The sequence below is a fragment of the Phaethon lepturus genome, unplaced genomic scaffold (genome assembly GCF_000687285.1).
Source record: "Phaethon lepturus isolate BGI_N335 unplaced genomic scaffold, ASM68728v1 scaffold12113, whole genome shotgun sequence".
Taxonomy (NCBI): Eukaryota; Metazoa; Chordata; class Aves; order Phaethontiformes; family Phaethontidae; genus Phaethon; species Phaethon lepturus.
The window spans coordinates 54,694-66,788 of NW_010529941.1; the positions used below are offsets into that span (position 1 = coordinate 54,694).

The window sequence follows — 12,095 nt, forward strand, 5'->3', positions numbered from 1 at the left end:
TCAGAAAAACTTAGGAAAGATTTCAGGTTCCTGTTATAAATAGCAAAGTTCTTATTTCATATGCTGAAATCAAGTAAAGCCCCACATTATCACTGGTTGCGGTATGATTAAAAAACGATGCGAAAACTTGTAACTTTGACACAGAAAACAATTACAGGTGAAAGAATGGCAGAATCAGTCTCCTTGTTTTATCTTAGTCTCATAAGAAAAAAAAATAGTAAAAATACCTACGTGAATGAGAAGTAACAACCACCATCAACAGCAAATTCATTTCTGAACCACCCATGAAAACTGCTTGTGATCCCAATATCTAATTTAAAGACAAAGCAATCCCAGCCCCTCTTGATGTAAACTACCTTAAGATCATAAAGTAAAAGTTAATTCAGAATAGTTTGGGAGTGGGTGGAAAAAGAAGGAAGAACTAGTGAAATGAAGGTGCCTTTTAAGAGCTAGAATTATCACACTAGTCACATAAAAGTAGAGCCTTGCGAAAGCTTTGGAGGACACACAAACACTTAACATACAAGAAACACAGGCACTCACGATTAAGTTAAAGAAAAATGACTGCTGAATGAAGGTATTGCTTGTGCAAAATAATTTTCAGCTTTTCAACTATTTAAAATACATTAACAATAATCATTCAGGTACCACAATACTATTAACATTAGAAATGAGATGTGTATATTTGTCGTAAGTGTACAGTAAGGTTCTCAAAGTGTACTGAAATCATAATCAGAGCTGCTAAATGACTTCAATTCCCACCTGATATTCATACTCGGTGTAAGGCAGCAACTTGTCATCTTTGAAGGAGGTTGAAGAACCGTTGTAAACAAGTGCAAGGTCTAAATTTATGTGGGCTTGAGTCGTTCGCCTTCTGTAAAGTTCGTAGTATAAAATCCTTCCATTTGGCTGCTGTGGGCCAGTCCACAGGATGGAAGAAGTCGACTGGAAGCTGCCGGCTCTGGTCTGTATGTCTATGAGAGGGGCAGGCTGCACTGCCGGGGGCGACTCCAGCGTCTGCACCGATGCCCACTCACTGGAGGCACAACCCAGCTCTGTGCAAGCTTGGAGCTGTACTTCATACCTTTGGGAAGACAAATCAGGAATGAAGTGATTAAAACACAAATACGGACTCTGCATGAGTTCTGAATCAAGTATGCATGGGGAGTTTCTAATTTCTCTTGGTCTTTGCCATATTTTAATAAGAAAACGATTTGTATGAACACACAGATTATACGCTGTGCCTTGTGTAGCAAAAATGAAGAACTCTGTCTTCTGGGTTTTGATTTGTTTTTGGTTTTTTTTTTTTTTTCAGAGCAGAGTTAACATCTGCAGGAGCTAAGTGATCAAAATAATTTTGTTTTTGATGGTATGAATCAAAATGATGATTCATTGTAGGGGAGGATTTAGATCTCATTTGAGAGCTGTAGAACCTCACTCTATTACTCTTTTCTCTTTGGACTTAAGATTAGTTATAGGTAAATAGTAGACAGACTTAGCAACCGTGTAACACATACAAATTATGCCTACACAAATATATAACAAAAGGCCAGGTAAATAATCAAGAATTAGTGGGGAAGATATTACCTCAGTATTAAGTGTGCTCCTTCTGTAGCCGAGTCATGTACCCTCTCTTTAGTTGTAGCTTTCACTTAAACACAAGCCACTTGTTTTCAGCTCAATGGTGCAAGCATGTTACTGGTGTCACTCCATTATCTTAGCTCAGCTACACTGTGAACAGGTTAGCTAGCAGGTCTTTGGTCTCCCTGCCCTGAACTTTTGGCAATTAAAGCCGTATTTATTCTTGAATGCAGACGTCTTGCAAAGGATACAAAAGTACAAGATTACAGATTTTGGGGTCTATAGAAGAGCATTGAATTACCCCTGGTATTAATTTGCATCTAAGTCAACCCCATGCACTTCACCAAGATGATATACAGGTGGTGTTACTATAAATTAAAAAAATACCTGGTTTTATTATGTGTTTTTTAGGAAACAAAAACCCATGGGTCTGACTATCTGTTTAAACAAGATGGTTAAACTATCTGCCAGCCTACTGAATCACCTTGCAGCATTCATTCAACAAACAAGGTCTTCCAGACTTACCTACTGTAGGGCTGTAGCTCTGCCACTATGTACGATCGTCTCACAAAGGAAACATGAGATGCATCAAAGTCAACCGTTTTCTTTTCTGCTTCAGCAGGCTTGTGGATTGAGATTGTGTAATTCCTAATGTCACCATTTACTTTGATAGGAGGATCCCAGGCCACCAAAATCTCCCTTGAGGACCATGCCTGCAACCTAGGAGGCAACATCCCAGATGGAGCAGAGGGGTTGGTTTTTATGTGAGCTGGTGAGCTGGTCACACTCCCTTGACTGTTATTTGCAGTGATGGTGTAGCTGTACTCCATGCCTGGCATGAGGGTGAAATCAAGATAACGAGTTTCCAGACCTGAGTAAACAAGAACACCATCTCTCCTTAGCTCGTAGCTTGTGATTTTACCATTGGATTTAGCTGGAAGTTTCCATGTGATTTCAATTGACTCTGAGCCCATGACAAGCAGCCTGGGAGCTTCCATATTTAATGGTGGAGCCTCCATGGTCATCACTGGCTGGGCTATGCTGGATGTGCAGCCTCCTGCAGTACAGGCAACTAATGCAAATTCATACCGTGTGTAAGGCTGAAGATTAGAAACCAACATTTGCAAGCTTTTTCCAGGATAATACTCTTCGTTGTTTAATTTCAGTATGTACTTGGTGATATCTCCATTTTGTATTTGAGGGGGTGCCCAAGATGCATTAATTTGAGTAGCACTGACAGCCTGCAGAGACGGTGGATCCACTAAGGCAGGAGCTGCTTCCAGCGTCTGTATTGCAGCTGGTTTGCTGGTAGAACAGCCTCCCATTGTACAGGCAACTATCGCATAATTGTACACTGAATAGGGCAGTAAGTCTTCATCTGTGTAGTTGAAAGTAGCAGCATCGAAGCTGAAAGGATAGAGGACATCATTTTTTAGCAGCCTGTATGACTGAAGAATACCATTGGGTTGTGCTGGGGAGGCCCACGAGATGAGCACTTTACGGGGGTTTACTGACACCAAGGATAACCTGGGGGCAGCGAGACCTTTTGGGGCAGTTTGACTAGTCTTTGCCACTGTCCAGGAGCTGTCAGTGTAGCCGGCTGCGTTCCAGGTGCGTATTTTATATTCATATCGTGTCCACGGCTGTAAACCTTTATCATTATATGCGAATGTATTACTATCAGTGTTGTATTCTGTGAAAACAATTTTCTCGTCTTCTGTTGTTGCTCTGTACCCTGCAGCATTTTCTTTTGTGCATCTGTGAATAACTTCATAACGAATTATTTTTCCATTTGGATTGATTGGCTGCAACCAGCTCAGCTCAACGTTGGTAGCGTTCACTGCCTGGATTACAGGTGCCATCTGAGACACTGGGGGTGCTTCATCTGTTTGGATGGGCTGAGGTGGAGAACGGGTGCAGCCTGCCACATTGCAAGCTTCCAGTACTAGGGTATAGAGAGTGTACGGCTCAAGGCGCCGGAAGAGGAACTGGCGAGATAAACCACTGTACTCCAGGTTGTCATCGCTGAAAATATTGTAGGTCTGGGGAAGAAAAAAAGAGGCAGGGAGGGAAGAGAGGGCAGAAGCCAGGATAAAAGGAAATAAAATTATATAAATCAACATTTTTTTTTTTCAATAAGCAGTAGATGGCACACCTTAATCTTTGCAACAGGGAAAGGACTATTAACCAATGATTCAGAAATGTAATTCCTTACTAGTAACAATCATCACACAAACAGATCATTGATACAAAAGGAATATCTTGATCCAACTTTCTTTTTTTTTTTCATTTTGGGTGCAATAATAAATCACTTCGCGACAGTACATTTGTTTGTTACCAAGTTTCATTGTGAGGATCTCATGAGCTAGCACAAAGCTTCTCACAGATTAACTCTAGAGAAAACCACTTAAGAAAAAAAATCCAAATAAACCCCTCCAGTTGCAAACCTTGCAGGTAAAGATTTACAATCCGTTGAAACCATCGAGCTAAAAGAAGGCTCAAATTTCAGAACAACATTCTGTGAAATCCAGGTTTTCTAGAAACACAGTTTGGTGAGGTCTAATGTAAACCAGCTGAGATTATGAACTTTCATACACAGCTTTCTACATGTTAAATGAACAATTTGATTCACTGTAAGTGAACATTTGATGTCATGGAGTAGCACAGGAATGTTAATACTCATTTTAATATAACCACAAGCAGAGAGCACTCACAGAATGCCTTGTGCTTACATAGGACTTCTGTCTTATTTTAAAGTATAATGCATTTGATTGAGTCCTTTTCAGCAAAAATGTTTTAATTTAATATTCAGCACTTCCCTTCTCTTTTTTGATCAAGTGAAGTGTCAAGATGAAGATTACCTTAATCACACCATTGGGTTGAGAGGGCTCTGACCATTTTAGCAGCAGAGCCCTGCCATTTTCTTTCTTTTCCACAGTAAAGTTGCTGAGGCCACTGGGTGAAGCTTCCAATGTGCGTACAGATGTCCAGGGGCTTGAAACCCGCCCGGCGTTGTTTACAGCTACGACATGAATATGATATGTTGTGAAAGGTTTCAATCCAAATAAATGAGCCTGATGCTTTGTTCCCTGAAGCAAGAATACAGATGTTTGAGTTAGTTAAAACAGTAATCAGCATCTGTGGTTTATGTCACTTGGAAAATGAGGTCTCGGCTCTGGGTCACTCCTGACCGCTTTGCAGAATACCCCATCTGGTTGCCAGGACTCTTTGGTGGGTTTCCATAGCGGAACCTCAAAAAGAAACTCTGTCATTACAGTGGAGCCTCTAGAGCCGACTCTAGGGGAGTCCTGCACAGTCCAGACCTCAGCTAGCAAACAGCTTCCGCCTTCCGTTCAGTGTGGGTCGGAGCTCTGCTCGGTGAGGATCAGCGTGCCTGGTACTCTGAAGGATTCAAGCACATGTAAAAACCCATGGTATGGGAGTGATGCCTGCCTCTGCAGAATCCTTCCACATCTCCGGTATAGGCGGGACGTTCGATAGGCACACCGCCCTGTTCTACTTACTTCGAGCATTGTAATCTCTTGGGTTTCCAAGAGCTTTTAATTTTCATTTTTTTAACCTTTAATTTTCTTACTGAAAACAAACCCTTTAAAAGCAGGGATGGGGGGAGACAGAGGGAGAGAATAAACTGGTTTCTATGTTCCTGCTTTGTAAAGATGTCGCTCGAGATGAGATAAATTCACAAGGTAAGGTGAACGTGGTGCAACCCATTGCCTTACAAGAACCGTCTCTGTTTTTCCAGGCTGGAAGAAGCTGCCATACTCTGACGGGGGCACTGGCAAGTGGGCTAGGCCCTCCCTGGCACCGGGCCCTCCCCGGCACCGGACCCTCGCCTCGCACCAGTGGAGAGAGGTTAGGGGGGAGCATGGCTGCCGGTGAACCCCACCAGGCTTTACCCGGGCTGAAAGGGCTGGGGCTGACCCGCCGCCGCACGAGACCACAGCCCAACACGGGGCACGAGGCTGGGTGCAGACAGACGGACATCAGCCGTGGCCAGAAGGGGCCACTGGCATCGCAGCTTGTGGTTTTAGCCAGCTCACCCTTAACAGCGTCTGAGACAGACCTGAAACCACGCGGACATGAGGCAAAGCGAACCTGAGGACGCAGCCAGGTCTGGGCAGGAAGGCTCGTAGCCCTCGTATTACTTCCAACAGCCACCAAAGGTACGGCGGCTAACAAAGACCAGGAGCGACATGTTTCGGCAGGAGGCTATTCAGATTTGTATCATCGGAGGGGCAAGGGAGAAAGGGGATCCGCTGATCACCTATACATTTAGTCTCATTTTTAGTTGTGCTTTTGCATTAATTATATAGGTCTCAAGGATAGGAGTGCAGGAATTCAGTTTCCTTCATGCGGCAGAAAGAGCTGAAGTCAGTTTCCCTGTTTCGGTAAGTCGTATTAAGTTGTTAAATGCTAACACTTCAATTGTTTAATATTTAAACAGTTGTTAAGCTATCAGACTCAGAAACAAAATTTAAAGAAATATTAATTTCTTTTTTTAAATATTAAAAGTTAGATCATAAATTTTAAATAGTTATTTCCTCACAACAATGAGTTAGTCTTTTAGATAAATATAGCACAGCATTTGAATGACCATTATGAATATTAAATCTGAAGATGCCACAAGTACAGATTATAAACACACTTTTGTGATAAATGGTTCCTTTTTCTGTTAAACAGGGCAAACACTAGCAAGATTAATAATGCAAAAAAGTATAATTCTTTGTTAGGAATTCCCAGCCATCACTGCCAAAAAAGCATAAGCTCAAATGCAAATAGCAATCACTCCGAACAGATTATATATAAAAAAGCTCTGGCTGCTGTGGGACATTTAGAGATATCTTTTGTCGTAAGAAACATGGAAAGCATGTGGGCTATAAAGCAAAAACATATGTATATTGTCAATAGCAGCACCTGTTCAATTACAGTTTATTTCAGTATGGAGAATTTAGTTCAGCCCCTAGGTGGCAATACTATCAAACACTTTTTGTAACATGAGTACTTAATGATTAACAACGTGCGTTCAGTCATCCAACATACTCGAGGCAGCCATTAAAAAAATAACAAAACTGATTTCATTACAGATTCTTTTAATAAACATTTATGGCTTAGATCCTTGAAAGTGGAAGCGTTCAAACTGCCATAGCCAAAAACCTATACAGCCGAATGCAGAATTATGAACTGCAGGTTAAAGAACAGAGCTCAAATTGAAGTTCATGCTTAGCATAAAAATCTGGCATCAGAAATTACGTTGGCACGAAACATGATTAAAATTAGCTTTACAATTGGATGTGGCCTGTATTAATAGTTTTTATGAAGACAGTTATCTATTAGGTTTTCAAAACAGAACTTTTAAAAGCCTAAAATTTACATTCCCTGGTTCGGGGGTGGGGATGGGAGGAAGGGAGCACGCGACATTAAATTACTGCCCCTGACCCGCTACACAGAGGCTCTCCGAAGGTACAAATGCATTATTACAAACACCGTACAAAAAGCAATGGCTCTGCTTTCTAATCAGGTGCATCATCAGGGTGGGCTTTTGTGACAGCAATGCTATAAAACACTTGATTTCTTTTTTCTTTTTTTTTTTTTAACAGAAAACCAGCATATTTTTTATCACCATCTACCATTTTCCCACTAAATCCCAAGATTTAATTATTTACAATCCTCACCACACTTTGAAATGAAACAAGGATGGAGGGATTTCCTTGCCTGCAGTTCATCATGTTCTCTGGAGACTGCTAAACCATTCCTTCCAGGGATGACTTTTATCCCTGGCTCCTACAGATACTTCTTGAAGAGCAAACGGTTTACATGTATTTTTGTTTTGTTTGGTTTTGAAGTAAGCTCAGGGGACATACTCCCAGAGTATGGAGCCATGTTTTCTCCCCCTGCACTGCTGCCACTGCCATTAGTGAATTTACTCAGCTCAATGGCTGATGCTGAAAAGAGGATGGATGGCAGTCAGGGATTCATTTTAAGAATTATTTAATGTACGGCCATGACATTTTCAGCCTAGAAATACTGGCCTGCTGAAATGGTCAAATATAAATAGCAAAATACACCTTGCAAAGGATAGCACTGTAACCTTTGGCTTTAGCAGACAATGACACAGCCTTAGACAGGCACAGGAGCAGAATCCTTGCCTGGAATGCTCTCCCAGTCTTTGCCTGCAAAGCCATGAACTTGTATATCCCATGTTTACACACTGCTAACAGGCCAGATTTCATCTACCATTAAAGGCAAACCGACGAAACAAAATTGTAATGCGAACAGTAAGATGGTTGTAGACTGACTGACCATGAAATCCAATGGACTACAATCCCATGCCCTCCGTTCTCTGTCTCCTACTGTGAAGCGTTCTCACTCATTCAGTCATTAAATTAAGAATAATCAAGCAAACATTCAAGTGTGTGCACTCTCACATTCCTCCTATAAAGCCACTCCTTTTACTGTAAACACGACAGAAGACCTGAGGCAAGATGGAACGAGGCACCGTGAACTGACCCCTGTACCGCAGCCCAGAGCCCAGCCTTCGACACGGCCCTGGCTCCTGGCAGCCCCGTGCCTTTCCCTTGCGCAGCACCGGCAGCACTGCCGCTGCTCCGGGCAGCACCGCACCTTTGGTTTTGCTGCGTGAAATGCTTCATGCGCTGCCAGTGGCAGCACAAGCTGTTAACAGCAGCAAATACACTCTTTGGCTAATTCCACTCTTCTAACTGTAAATTAGGATAAAAGTTACTTAAAATAAAACCTTGTTTTAACACATTTTTCAAAACATAAAGCAAGAGAACATGAGTCATGAATAATGTATCCGTCAAGATTTGCTTCGGATAGATTGCCTTTTTTGTTTGTTTATTTTTTAATTCATGAGCACAGAAGTCACTTAAAGGCTGGAAACAAATTAGCATAGTCTTTCATGCCGTTCAAAGGCAGCGGCATCCGTAATGCAAGGTGCCTGCCTTCCTTGCTACCTCTCGGTCCTCCTCCCGGGTGTGGGCATGGCTGCGCAGCCTTCAAGGGTCTGATGATTTTACGCTGCCTACTGTGATTGCTTTTGACTACTTGAAGCGCCCATAAGGTGGCAACAGGGTCAAGAGGTCTTTGTAGGTTGAAAATGATCAAAAATTAGCATTGATCTCTGGCTGTCAATAATACTCTGCTCTGGTGGACTCCCTGCACAAATGTTTAAACTGCATACAACTACACAACCAAGTCATCTTTGAATCTATCGATCTGATGAAGCAGCACTTTCCAGTGGTGTCACTCCGGGCTTTTCCTCTTTTTTCAAGGCAGGCCACCTTACCCAGTTGCCCAGGTCTCAGGGCATGAGTTCAAAACATGACAGATACATCAGAAGATCTCCAAACCACTGAAGAGCTGCCCACCAGGCAGCTTGAGTATCTGTCCCTTCTTCAGGGGTAATCATCAAAACTCAGTAAGTGGTCACCAGTCATGTTAAGGCTAGGCTCTGGTTTCTTCTCTCGCCCTATCTTCTCTTCATACAGAAATCCCTATTTGACAGGTATTTTTGAGATCTGATTAAAATACTAGCTCATTCTTCCTGTGACTCTCTAACTAAACTCGGTGGCATCAGACACTACCACACTGCTAATGGTAGTAGTGGTACAGGGATCCAAATCTATTCTTTCAAAACCTCCAGACATAAATGATGGGAAGGTAATTCAGTATGACATTTCCTTGTCTACAGAGGCAGAGATGCTGAACTCTCCCTGGACAAGGGAGGAGAAAGCTACGTCCTCCTGGCAGTCGGAACGTTAATCTGACCATCCTCCAATGCCAATTTTCAAATTCTCCATCAAGGAAGTCAAACCAATTCTTCCACAAGTGACAGAAGTGACAGGGAATGCATGGGGTTTCCCTAAGATTCTCAGTTTATCCTCACTTCTGTCATTATCATCTTATCCAGTTCTCCACCTAATCCAAATTCTTTGCCGTTTTCTGTAAAGCACCGGGAGTGCTTCCACCTCGACTCTCATGTTCACTCTTATTTCTCAGGCTACTTCTTAGCCTCTGCCTTCACTCTAAAAATTGCACTGAGTTCATATTCATGTGCTAACCCCAACTTGTCCTTTGGGTTGCCTTCCCTCTCAGGCTTATATCATGCACACTGAGTCTTCCTCATTTAAAAAATCTACTCTATTTCTAAAGCCTTATGCTCACATTTACAAGGATATAACTTACAGATACACAAGTAATCTATGAGTCCCTTCCTGTAGCAGTGTGGACTGGAATATAAATTATTCCCATGGCAGTACTGAAAATTTGCAAAGGTTAGGCAAGCAGAAACCAAAGTGTTATTCATTTTGCCAGAAATTGATGTTGCACTTCTTATTTTCCTCCCAATCTGTGTAGAAATTAATTTTAGATCTTTTCATTAATTTTTGGGGTAAATTTCACTCATAAAATTTAGAGTGAATTTAGTTCTCTCATTTAGAGAACTTTGCCTTTCATTTTAGAATTTTAAAATTGCCTTTCAACACATATTTTTTATTTTAAGTCATCATTATTATATTATTTGATATTACTGAAGACCCAACAGGCCTTCAATAGCAGGAACATGTACCACATTGTTGATAATTTTTATGGCATATAAAAAAACAGGTATTGTGAAAGAAAAAATAAACATTTAAATAAAATTTTTAAGTTTGTACAACCAGACATTTCCTTATTAAACCTAAAATAATTTTGAAACATTTTTGCCCAGGGAACATTCTTCCGAACGGTCTTTGGTTGAGATAAAAAGGCACTCCTCCTTTCCCAGCCCTAAGGTGGATCGATGCAGTCTTTTCTTCTACAGTGGCTGGGAAATGATATTCATGAATTCATTATATTTGAGCTTGCTTTTTTGTAAATAAATTTAGAAAAATTTATTTTAAAAATATATTAGAGTTGGTTCAAGTTACAAAGTAAAGCACATAAAATTTAGGAAATGGCTTCTTTATTGAAACATAAACTTTGGTTACATGATCATAAAATAATCTTTCCTTGAGATTCCTGGCAAACCTAACCCCTTTTTTTTTTTTTTCAATTTTAAGAACGTTCTTGTAATTTATTTTTAAAACAAAGGGTAGTTTTGCCATCAACTTCAGAGCACACTAGTTGTCTATCCTCTGTGACTCCATGTTCCCATCCTTTCCTAAGGGTGCCATGCTATCAGCTTTTTTTAATAAAAAAAATAATTTGCACACCCTGTTTCACTCAGCACATAACTGAATCATTTCCTACGTGAATAGTCCTACATGGGCTTGTGGGCTATACCAGGGAGAAACCTTTAGAAACAGCAGTAATCTTAAGTTTAAAATGTTCTGCAAACAACAAGAATTGATACCTGATATAGAAATATTACGTTGCATTTCATTTTCCTCCTTTCTGGCAGAGTGTGTAAGGAACTGTGAATTGCGTGCAGCTGAATCTGTCTAGTGGAGTTGGTGCTTCTTTTCACAGTAGACAGTTTTCTTTCCTGGCACACCTGGGGACCTGCTGCAGTCTCAACAAGCGCCTGAAATCCCAGCTTTGACTTGAAAGCAAAGCACCACAAAGAAAACTAGGATGCATTGCACATTAAAATGAAATCAAGCACATTTAGCAAGCTGCATTCAGTCACTGGGTTGGCCTTTGGGCAGCAATAAACCACCAACAATGTTGCACTTTTGCTGGTAAAACCTTAAAAAAACCTCTTTGGGCAAAGTCAACACTTCAGTAGGCTTCTCCATGCTATTTCAGTATGCTCTCTTCTCCCTTCTATTCTCTTCTCTTGTCTCTTCCGTAAGCATTTATTTAAAACGTGTCAAACATTGCTGAGTGCCACCTTCTCAAAAATGTATTCGCATCTAAATTTGTCTAATTTGTACTAAGAAATATTGAAATCCAAAAAGAGATTTTTTTTCTGCATGACTAAGTAAATCAAATTGACCAAAATATCAATGACATGACATTCTGCTATAGATACCATCTAGAGGACGATGTCAACATGTTTTCCTAACATTAATATTTTATCTCTAACAACACTCACAAGACCTACTGTATAATAAACCATAGTTTTGCACCTTTTTTTTTTCCCCCCCCACATTTTTCCACTTTAAACCATGTTTATTATTCCTTATTATGAGAAAGTGATGGAGAAGGAAGAAAGAAACCCTTTTTATAAACTAGATAAATCTGACAGGACTGTTTTCCCTAAACTTTTTTTTTTGGTCAGTTCAAAGCTGACATCCTTACTTAACCTGAATGATACTTTTTGCTTTCAGTAATCATTCTGGATATGAAGAACTAGATTAAGTTTCTCTTTATAATAAGAGAGACAGAATTTGAAGCAAAAATTTTAATACTATTTATTTGAGATACAATGAATTGTACGTCACCCTTGGTAAAATGCACATATATTGTTGTGTTCTGGTCTTTAGCTGAGTGAGGCTTTGTGGAGAGCTGCTGGGAGTGAGAGGATAGAGCAGATAGATACATCAGCAAGA

The 12,095-nt window shown here is 40.7% G+C and overlaps 1 protein-coding gene across 1 annotated transcript in view; it reads right to left on the reverse strand.

The window, feature by feature from the left end:
- Positions 1–12,095, reverse strand: part of LOC104613651 (usherin-like) — a gene marked incomplete at its 5' end in the record, with an annotated part of 193,364 nt that overhangs the window by 24,896 nt on the left and 156,373 nt on the right. Inside the window, 3 exons of the mRNA XM_010284111.1 lie at positions 763–1,084; positions 2,107–3,623; positions 4,443–4,670. Of these exons, the coding sequence (XP_010282413.1) occupies positions 763–1,084; positions 2,107–3,623; positions 4,443–4,670 (2,067 nt within the window). The remainder of the gene's footprint in view (positions 1–762; positions 1,085–2,106; positions 3,624–4,442; positions 4,671–12,095) is intronic.